General features: G+C 29.8%; 1 protein-coding gene across 1 annotated transcript; it reads right to left on the reverse strand.

Annotated features, from left to right (window-relative positions):
* Positions 1–3,464: 3,464 nt before the first annotated feature.
* On the reverse strand, positions 3,465–7,194 carry LOC114413615. The gene is made up of 6 exons (XM_028378103.1): positions 6,798–7,194; positions 6,306–6,703; positions 5,498–5,806; positions 5,043–5,417; positions 4,337–4,551; positions 3,465–4,234 (listed from the first exon to the last, which is right to left on the reverse strand). Exons 1-6 carry the CDS (start codon positions 6,944–6,946, stop codon positions 3,986–3,988), a joined length of 1,695 nt encoding a protein of 564 aa, XP_028233904.1. The 5' UTR covers positions 6,947–7,194; the 3' UTR covers positions 3,465–3,985.
* Positions 7,195–11,873: the final 4,679 nt, after the last annotated feature.

Raw genomic sequence — 11,873 nt, forward strand, 5'->3', positions numbered from 1 at the left:
TCAAGAATATAATACCAGACGTTTGAAATTTTCATTTAACTTGATGTTTAAGACATCCATGTAGCTTTTAATCAAACAACATAAAACCACAATTATACAATAAACAATTACAAGTCATCTAGAAAGTCATATACGCACATTTAACCGTGGCAAAATTGGATTAAAAATAGCTCTCTTCTAGCACATGTTCAACGCAGCAAGCTCTAAACGCAAATTGGAATCCAGAAAAAATTAAGTTTGCTGCCTCAAAAAGAGTATATTGCCTAGAAACTACAAAGTACCATTTCAGAAATCAAACTAGCTAGCAGTATTAGGTTTTTTAGAGAAATTAATGAACACAACAAATTTTCTAGATCAAACATGACGTTAGCTATCACAATTAGATTTGCATAATGTCCGACACTAATATGGAAGATACATGCACCATACAACATTAAAAAGAAAACATCGTGGGGGTAGGGAATCTCTGAATTGAGACGGTGCTGGGTGTGAATCGAGAACCAATACCACTTTACATCACTAAATACTAGTTATATCCAACGTTAGATATTAGCGGTGAACCGATATACCACTTGATGAAGCGGTGTACGTTGGATGCTACCAATATTTGTGGGCATGCACGAAGCGTGGACCAGAGCTTTGGTATCTCGTGTGGGTTGATTTTAAGATGCCTTGTGACTTGTGACTATGTTCCTCCACCCCACACGAAACAAAGATGAAAGATGCCACAGAACAAACAAAAAAAATTATAATTAAAGAGATCGAAGACCAATAACAACATACATACCACATATTACTTGAGGAAAAAAAAAAGATTTTCCTTTTTCGATTGAAATCAAAATGACAAAATTAACGTGTATCTTATCAATTATATGTGCTGGTTAATTATAAATTTATAAAATCTGCATGCTATATACGATTGAAAATGTATATATATTTTTCTTATACAGAAATCAAACACAAATTAATGTGATAGGGTTTACAATAACATACTTAAAGCATTCTGTTTAACCAACTAATTAAGTTAGATCTACTTGGAAACTTGAAAAATGCATTTATATTATATGTGTGAAAATGTATAAAAGAATTATAGATAATAAAATAATAACTTGTAACAAAAAATAAATTAATAGCTGGTTTATAAAAACTACTAATTAAACAGCTTTATTAGCTCAATACATGAATCGAATATGCATTTATAATATTTTCAGTCAAAAAGGTATAATTTAATTAGTTCAACAAAGTCTATGAGTTGTTATAAATGCTTGAAACTTCCTTTAATTTCTATAAATAAAAAAATATAATATTTTCTTCTACAAATCATTAAAAATTTATCAAACCTACTAAATAACTTTATTAGCCCAGTACATGAACCGGACATGCATAATATTTTTATCTACGGATTATTTATTATAAGAAAAAAATTTAAGTATAATATTTTAGATATTTTTCATATTGTTTTTTAATTAAAACTGAATTTCACTTCAATAATTGATATTAATATTTATTATAAAAGCTATTAATATATTATTTTAATTTTAATAAAAAAACTAATTCAAGATACAATGACAAAATAAAGTTTTTTTGTTATTATAATTTGCATATGGTAGAATGTATCTTAAAAAAAGATTATTATTATTTTTTCATACATTCATCAGAATGGATTTTGCTTGGTCTCATAAATGCTAGTGGGTTTTCGACCTTTTTTCTGTACAACTAGAACAAATAACAATCACGCCATCATTAATTGGTGGTGAAACTAAACTAATTCATTTTTTTTTATTAATAACTAACGGATATTATTTGACCAATTAAATTAAATCCCTTAATCTAATCTAATCTCGATGATCTCAAAAGTAAAAAATAAATAAATCTTTTTGGCATATTAGTCGCCATGGATTTTACTTTGTCTCATAAATGCTGGCTGATTTGGGATCTTTTTCAGTACATTCAAATCGAATCACTGGGCAGCAATCACAGCATAATTAACGGATGGAAATTCATTTGTAACACAAAACTCTGTTTATTCAAAATTTATTTTTTTTCGTTTTGGAATAATGCCAGTGAACAAGTGGTGCTCCGTTATATGTTCCTATGGATGAATCATTTTTTTAAAAATCACAGTTATCCTTCGCTAGAAACAATCGTATTCGACTAAGATAAGATTACTATCAAGTATTTAATATAATTATATATTTAAAATTTAAATACAAGATTTCTGATTGAATTGAAATAATTTTCAGTTGATTTATGTATTTAGTGGTCTGATCAATAAATCATTGAATCAATACCCCAAAACACTAAAATACCGAGCCTTGTATACCTATATTAAAATACCAAATAAGTCATATTAAAAAATACCTCAATTTAAAGAGAATATAAATACAAATAGATGAGGAAGTGTGCTTTGAGGAAGGGAATGTCGGACTTTTGAGATAACTGAGAATCGAACTAAGCCCATTTTGCTGGTGGCTCATCACCGGCCATAAGCTAGTCTTTAATTAGTTTGAATCATTGGTCTTCTCACTCGAGTGGCCATAAGCTAGTCTTTTGAGATAACTTATCCTTGACTCTATATATATATATATATATATATATATATATATATATATATATATATATATATATATATATATATATATATATGAGATTTTACTAACATAAATACTCTTATTTCTTGGTATTAGTACATTAATAAACTACCTTATTGGTGTATTTTAAAACAATTTTTAATTATAATTTACTAATGTCTTCATACTAAAAAACATGAGTGTGTAAGTTAATAAATCTCACGTGTTTATATATAGTGTGTGTGCATGAGTAACAATTTTAATCATCATTATTATTTCTATAAGACATACTCATAGTCGTTATAAATATTTTATTTAACTATAAAATTAATAAAATACTATTTTTTACAATTGAATTGAAAAGTCATTCTTAAATTATCTAGACATAAAAAAAATGATCAGCATGATTTCTTGATAATATTAGATTTAATTGAAGATGAACAAAGCAACAACACGGGATGATCAATCTAATCCATAGGCCATAGCATAATATTGTAAAAAAAATTAACAGTATTTCATATGAGTCAAAGAAAATTATAAAGAAAAATATTACTACTTCATATGTCCAAGATGAAATTCAGAGTGACAATAATTTTGTTTTAGATGGTAATATAACTAACCTATTGTTTCATTTTTTTTCCATAACTGAATTACACTACCCAAGTGTACATAACTTTGGGGCTCTTTGGGGCTCTAGCAAGTATTCCACGAATTTTAATTAGGAAATGCCTTTTGCATGGGAGTAATTAACATTTGAGAAAGAAAAGTCAGTACCATTTGCACTGATTCAAACAGTACAGTAAAATCTAAGAGCACCATTTACAAAAAACATTAACAATTAAATTAATAGTTAAATAATAAAATGTCAAAATATATGAGGACAAGTTTCCCAAAAGAGACATGATTTATTGTATTTTGGAGTCAACTAGAACTTGAATGTCAATATACAATTTTGAATACTCCTAAAAATTCTTATTGTTAATTTCTTATAACGTATTGTATGCTGCTGTAAATTTAATTTTACAAGTAACTTGTAGACAGTTAGGCCTGCCATTGGTTCGTATTATTTTCTCTATTTATTTCTCCTTAAGACTATGGTTTTATTCAACTTTCATGTGTGGCACAGTTGCAGCCTTGTTCATTCTTCTTTTGATTCAGCTCAAATCAAACGTAGATACTTGATTTGGCTCTGATCTTTTACCTTCAAAATGCATCAACAACATAAACATTCATCTCTATCTCTTTTCTCTGAATTTTAGGCTCCACAATCAACATGTTTTTTTATTTTGATTTGCAGGGCAGCTCCATTTTCTTTAATCTAACAATACAGAAGAGTGCTGTGCATATTCGGATATTCCTCTGGTGCAGTTAAGTATAATCATCATCCAGTCACCAAATTATACCATCTGGAGGGGTCAATGTGAGGGGAAGAAAAGTGGGGTGGAATAATCTCTTTGAAGTTTCCCTTCCATGATTCTCACTTTGCTCATCTTCTCCTCACACCAGTGCAACTGCTCTTCACTTAAGTCATGCATTCTTAAAACCCTTGACACCACTTTTAGGTCTATGAGTGCCATCAAAATATCCATATCCTTTTCCACCTTTAACTTTCTCTTCCTCAAGCATTTCCCTGCATGGTTAAGATCCTTAACCTTCACCCTCTTCTGTAGATTAGGTGGAGACAAAAACATGTGTTAGGAAATTAAATTAAAAACAAGTGATCTATAAAGAATTGAAGGAAGATTGATTTGAAATTTGGAACTTGCCTTTTGATTAACCTTCTTCATTAGTCGGAGTAGTGCTGGATCAACCGTGCCTCTTTGGTTTCTCCTAAAGCAGGCTGCAAGGATCTGACAGGGTTTCTCTTTATCATTCTTCAGAAAATTCATGAATGTCTTGATCCCGTCCTCCATTATCTTTAGAAATGAAGCTGATGATATTTTGCATTGAAAACCACCATCCTTCTGATCCTCCTCTAAATCTTTTCAACAATCAAGAAAAATATTTTTTCAGAATAATGCTCTATACTCAATTTCAGGGTAATGATTTTGCGCATCTTTTTCCTTGTGAAACCACAATACATTGTTTTTCCAGCATATATTTGATTTGAGAAAATGTTTCTATATTTTTAATTACAAAACCATCATCTGATTTATCTTTTTGTTTTGTGTTTTCAAAATTTTGTTTAGGAAACAGAGAAAAGAGAAAAATGAAAACAGAATCGATGGCCATATTGGAATTGTAAAAATGTAACATTTACACTAAATAATGATGTACAAATAGAGTTGTTTTTAAAAGTCAGGTTCTATTTTACCAACAACACTAATTATACACTACGCACTCCAAGTCCATGAACAATGATTTAATTAAGGTTTCTAACTAAAAAATGATTTAAGTAAGGTTGGGTTGTTACATTACATGGGTTTAAGTTTGATCTTATACTTGAGAGTTGAGAAAAAGTAACTTCCATACCTTGATATTCTGGCACTAGGAGCAAGTTTGGTGCCAAAAGCCTCATTCTAGCAAAGATCTCAGGTCTCCTGCCATGCTCATAAGGCTCATTCTCAATGTATCTCTGTAACAAAACCTGAAATTGCTGGAATTGCTGTGCAACGGTGGCAGAACAACCGGTATCATGATCCTGGCGTGAGGCATGTTTGGAACGAAAATTTTTGTAGTTCCAACTAAGGGCTTCCCATGTTAAACAAATTTGTGCAACATATGCAGCCTCTAGTTCACGATATGGGTTGTGACCAACCTCAGCGGGCTTTTTATTTACATTTTGAAACTTGTACACAATACGCTCTGACATTGATCTTGGAGACATTTGGATGGACCTTAATGACTCTGAAAATTGGTTTGCCAATGTGTAACAAAATAATCTACACTTACAATAATACACAGGGAATTAGAAAAAGGGTGGTTACCAGTTTCATGATGTTTCTGTGCACTAATTCTGTCTAGGATTGCCATCTCTTCATCATATTTTTGGAACAATGTGTATGATTCCCACTTGGGGCAACTTCTTCTTGATGAAGAAGAAAATGCGTCTTCAGTATCAGAATCCCTGCCAATGATGGAGCTCTTCCATTTCGAGGACTCATCATCCCTCTCTTCAATCATTAACTTCTTACTCTGCAATTGGGTAGAAGCAAAAACAAAGAATCTCTCATCCCTTGCAAGGTTTGTCTCTTGCACCTTCTTGTTTTTAATAATTTCAACGCTAACATGATCGTCTGCAGAAAGTAATTAATATCAGACAGTTGAACTAGGACTCAAGGAGTAATGGTGTATGTGAATAATTCACAACTGAATTCACAAATGACTATAATCCTAGCTCAACCACTAAAACTGGCCTATGAGATGAAGGTAGATTCCTTGCCTATATATAGTATTAAATTTGGCCACATCTAATGTGGGGTTTCTACCACATCCTTATGCTAAAGATTGAATACTTCAACCTAAAGTTCGCAAGATTGGACATCTGGGTGATCTGATAACACATAACGGCCTGATAATGGATGGTCTAATAGTCCAAACAACAATCACTAAGATAGAGTCTGATATCTTTCTAAAATTTGAGTTTGAGCCTAATTCAACCAAAAAATTAGCTCAAAAAGGAAGAGTTGTCTCCTCACATATATATAATGTTTTTTTTACCATATCACTTATGAATGTAGGATTTTCAACATATAATATAGAATAGAATGCTATATTAGTTATAATGTGAGATACCGTCACGGTTTTTGTTTCTTTTGTATGCGGTGAGGTTGATGGGAGAGGTGGTCCTTCTTTCAACCTGGGCAGAATCGGCATCTCTTGCTGGAAAGTCTACTTGAACCGTTTCCGCTTCTTCATTTTCGAAGTCAGAAACTTGTGCTGAGTTATGGAGAGACAACGTTTCAGAATAATGCTTTTCTTCTGACTCTTCATTCAAGCTCTCCTCGGGGCTTATGAATTCTTCCGAATAAGAATGAGTCCTCTGATGCCCCTCATTGTGCAGAAACACACGAGTCTCCTTGCCACAAGTTACTTCTAATCTGTCAGTAGAATCAACACAAGAATACCCTTCTTGAGTTTCTTCTTCCTCTTCTTCTTCATCCTCGGTATACACATATTCATATTCTTGATCCCTGCAACAAACAAAGTAAGATTCTGGAGGCAAAAAACACAATAAAATAAAATAAAATGTAAAAGTGAAGAAACTAGCAGAGAAACGGACAAGACCTTTGGATTAAGGGGAATCTGCCTGTGAAGGTTAAGAAGGTGACAAGGAAAACGGCAGAGGAGAAGAGAATGAGGAAGAGAAGCTGGAAAGGGCTAGAGACATTGTAGAAGAGTTTAACAAGTGCTTCTTCTTTGGGACATAGCGGCATTTTCTTTGTGGTGGCTCCAAAGTGAGCCTCAGAGGACTCCACCACTAAGCAAAGCAACTCCTTTAAGTGCCCTTCAGATGCTTTTGTAATGTGTATCCTTCTTGGTCAACAATAACATTGTCTGAACTGAAATGTCAAAATCTCTGATATCCCCAACTGGTTCATGTCTGTTATAAGCCCTAAGCACCAAGGACAAACCTGTCGTGAAGTTCACATAGTTTGGAATATTGGACAATCGTATTCGTGGCTTCACTCTTACAATAAAGATCTACAAGCCTTCTAGTAGGAGCATGCAATTTATAATGTAATTTTATTAGAGAAGGACACTAGTCATCATTTTCTATAATTCAGAAATTAACTTTCAGTTGTATGAGGTATCCATTTCTATCATAAATTTTTGCTTTTGATTTGATAGTCCAAACTTGATTCAGAAAGAAGGGTGTCTCATGGTCCTTCTATGATTCAATAACAGTGCTAATAACATACTCTTTTCTAATACACTCTTTTTTATTTATTGAAATTTAGGTAAATTCTATTTACTGATTTGAAAATGAGACCCATCAAAGAAGATATGAGATTTACATGAATTTCATCAAATAAAAATTTATTGGAAGAGTGTTAAACAGTATAATGTGCAAGCTATTACGTAACTTTTCGGGACTGTAATTTTTTCTTCTTAATATGTATAAAATAACGCAAGGGGAATCATTTTAATTCTACTTTTCATGGAAAAAGTACATGTAAGTCATGTTTTGTAGTGTGTATTTAACGCAGAAAATCCCAGTCTAAGAGGGTCCCTTTTCCTATAAGAACAAAAAGCAAAAAAGAAGAGACCAAAACCAAGCCACACGCATAGGTAGACAAATATGAAGTACACTTTACTAAAGAATTACATTACATGACATTCTTCGTGGAGAAGTTGAACTACTATATTGTTTACTTGAATAGATTATGCGTATTAACTCAGGGTGCACGTATAATAAGGTCTTGTTTCTGAGTTCCGATTCTTCCGATTCCAAAACAGGATTTTTTTTTTAATCTTGTATATTTCCAGGCTTTAGTGTATTCCTTACCTATTGATGGAATAAAGATCCATTTGGAAAAGATAGTGTTGGCTGTGTCAAGTGCGAATTCTTGTGGCACTCCTCTTTATTGATCCTTGTCTTTAACGTGGTTACTAAGATTGCAGGTTGTAGAACAGATGTTACAAAATTTTATATGATTATTAATTAGAGTTTATCTAACTTATTCGTTGCTCTGTGGAACTTGATGTATACATTCAAATGAAAAGAAGTTTCAGTTACGTAGTAGAGAAAATCTCTTTTCAGTTCAAATCAATCGATCCCATTCAACCTAGAGAAATTAATTGATATATAATCTAATAATGAACCATGGATTGAGCTATATAGTCTAAGAATTGAGACTTCATGATCATTATATCTTTTAATGCCTTTCTTCGTTATATAAATCATTATATTTTGTTTTGATGTTTTTCTATTTAAAATTTAAATTATTAACAATTTATTTATTCAATTAAAAAAAGTTATAATAAATATTTTAAAGATTTTTTATTATCAAAATGGTGTAATTTTTTCAATTAACTATCAAAATGGATATATTTTAAAATGCAAAAGAAAAAATAAAAGATGAGAAGATTGCATACTGTTACACGTGACTGAGTGCAACTGACGGTTCAAAAGATTTATAATAATTATTAATTATGAAAATGTATAAGTCGTTTTTGAAAAATGATTTTGTATATAAAAATTAAAGTAATCGTTTTTCAAAAACACCTTTTCACATTTTCAATTTTTTTTTTTTTATAAAAGATTGTTAGTCATTAAAAGTCACCACAAATTACTTCTTTAGTTATCATAAAATGAGAGATTCATCTGTTTTTTACTTAATAAAATAATTTGTAACCATTCATATCACTATTAACATTATGATCATATCATAATTATCATGATCATTATTGTTATTATTATTATTATCATCATCATTGTTCTTATTGTCACATAATTGCACACAGAAACATGTGTGACAACATCAATTATGATTATAACAACAATGATTATGCTAATAATGATAACAATAATTATGTTGGTTATGATGATGAGTTAACAACAATTTAAAAAAATGATTAAGATATTTTAAAATGTGATAATTAATATCTTTTATACATTTAAGTTTTGTTTGATTTTTTTATATATATTTTTGTTTGGTAAATATTTTAGAGATAATCACATTAAATTTTAGAAATCTTTTTTTAAAACAACATTTATATATATATGTAAATCTAACCGTACAATGCAAATTACTGGTACACTCAACATAACATGTGTAATTCCAATTTTACCCTTTCGTAAAATTGATACGGATTGGGCAATCCGTAAGCCTCACAACGATTGGACACCCGTAAACCTTATAATTGAACCTGTGACTTTCGCATTATTAACACGATGCTCCAACTAACTAAGCTAATAGGTCAATTATGTTATAAAATAATTAATATCATTATATATAACACTAAAATTTCTAATGTATATTTAATACACATGTAAATTTACATAATAAATTTTGTGTCAATTAATTTTGAGCTAATAATTAATTTGTTTACATATATAAATTGTAAATAAAAATAATAGGTTTAATAAAAATTTATATACGTAAAAAAATACATTATTAACATGAATCCACTAATATATTTTTTAACCTTATTACAATTAATTTTTATCTAATAATATATTTTTTGACATATATAAATTTTAAATAAAAATTATAGATTTCATAAAAATTCATATATATAAACAAATTAATTATTAGATCAAAATTAATTGTCACAAAAGTTATTCTATAAATTTATATGTGCATTAAATATACATTAGAAGTTTTAGTATTATATATAACACATTAATTATTTTATAACATAATTAACCTATTAGCACAATTGATTAGAACGTCATTCTAATAATACGAAAGTTACATGATTAATTTATGTTTAGGTCATTAATTTTAAATTAATTTATAAAATTTATTTTTGAAAATTAAAAAAAAATATCATATGAACTACTTACAGATCAGACAATCTATAAATCTCATGCAGATTGACAATTTTTATGAGACTTACAAATTATCAATCCCTATCAATTTTGTAAAAAGATAAAATTAGAATTACACATGTTATGTTTGATGTACCAGTAATTTACATGTTGCGGCTAGAAAGACCTTTCCACTAAATGTCTGTATAGCAACACGCTGGAAAAAAAAAAAAAAAAAAGCCAACAATTGTTTCGTAGATCATCGACGCCTGGACTAGGAGTTACTAATGACGAAATTACGTTATAAAATGCAACATGCTGAGGAATGAAAGAAACTTTCAGTTTAGTAAAATTTGAATATGATTAGTTAAATGAAGAAAGAAAGAAGTGTAGAGATGTTTTTTTTAGAGGAAGAAGTGTAAAGATAACTTTTGTATTAGAAGAGTGTATTTTTAATCCTCCTCATTATACTAAAATTCAAACCTAAGTACGATTAGTTAAATGAAGAAAGAAAAAGTGTAGAGATTTTTTGAGAGGAAGGAGTGTAAAGATAACTTTTGTAACAATGCTTGTAGTCCTCACAGAAAATTCTTGTCCTATATATTAACCACTTTAAAGTCCATTCATCATAAATCATTGCAGACCTCTACATCAAATCACAATGGCGGACTTCCTGCAGCAGCCTTGCTGCAATCACGACCATCATTACAATTCATTGATAGAGAAGTAGGTAACTAACACACTAATGCCTTCGTTTAGAGTACAAAATTTGTCCAAAGGGCCTAATAATGAATAACAACACAAATAACATGATAAAATATACATGGGTCATATCATATGTCCTAAATAAATTCACACACACACACATATATATATCATAACCACTTCACCTTTTTGTTTTAGGCATCCACTTCATTTCTCTCACAGAAAAATGTATATATATTGTTTTAATTTGAGCACCGCGCTGAAAACATTTGCCAAATTAATATGACTTTTCTCTTGTTAAAAAACAAATGAAGGCCTTTAGGTCAGTTTCTCTATTGACAAATAAAAAAGGCAATTAAAACAAGGATAATTTTATCAGCACACAATTTTTTTACCACGATTTTATAATTTAAGAGGGAGAAGTGTGGGGTGAGACAAATGTTGCAATGAAGTTAAATAAAAAAAATAAATTATAAAATAATATTGTAAGAATTTGTTTTAATTATAAGACATTATACTTCTATATATAATTATTTGCCATAATTACAATAATGACCTAGTGATCACTGAGAAATGGGTGTTCCCATCTCTATGCATGTAACAAAGAGACCATAAAAAATATGAAAGTAGAGAACCAATATATCATTAATTTAAATGAAGTTGACTTTGGTTTCCTTTAACATCTTCAATTTGAGTTTTATAGGTAGATGAAAAAAAATATAGTTAAAAATGATGAATCTAATAACAGTGATTATCTTTAGATAAATATTAATCATCAGTCAAATCTTTAATTATTGTCCTAATATTCTTTTTTTAAGTCAAAATTATCACTCTATCGTGCACAACCATAGCAGTATTTTTTATCTGAGTGCATTAATGATCAATATACTCTCAAATTTAACACCCATTAACTTTTATTATTATTTTTTATCGATTAATATTAATTATTAATAGAAGGGATTCGAGTCTATGGTCTTTTTCTCCTTCCTTCTTCCTTAAATCACCCATCGATATTATTTGTAACTCCTTAATTAACTTTCGTTATGGTTAAAAAGGATCGATCATATTTATGTACCAACATATCTATTTTTCTTACAATTTGAGAGAAAGATGGAGGATAACGGAGGGTGTATGCAACTGCATGTGTCCATAGTTATCTAGAATGAAAGAGAACGTGGCTT

Source organism: Glycine soja, chromosome 5 (genome assembly GCF_004193775.1).
Source record: "Glycine soja cultivar W05 chromosome 5, ASM419377v2, whole genome shotgun sequence".
NCBI classification, from domain to species: Eukaryota; Viridiplantae; Streptophyta; class Magnoliopsida; order Fabales; family Fabaceae; genus Glycine; species Glycine soja.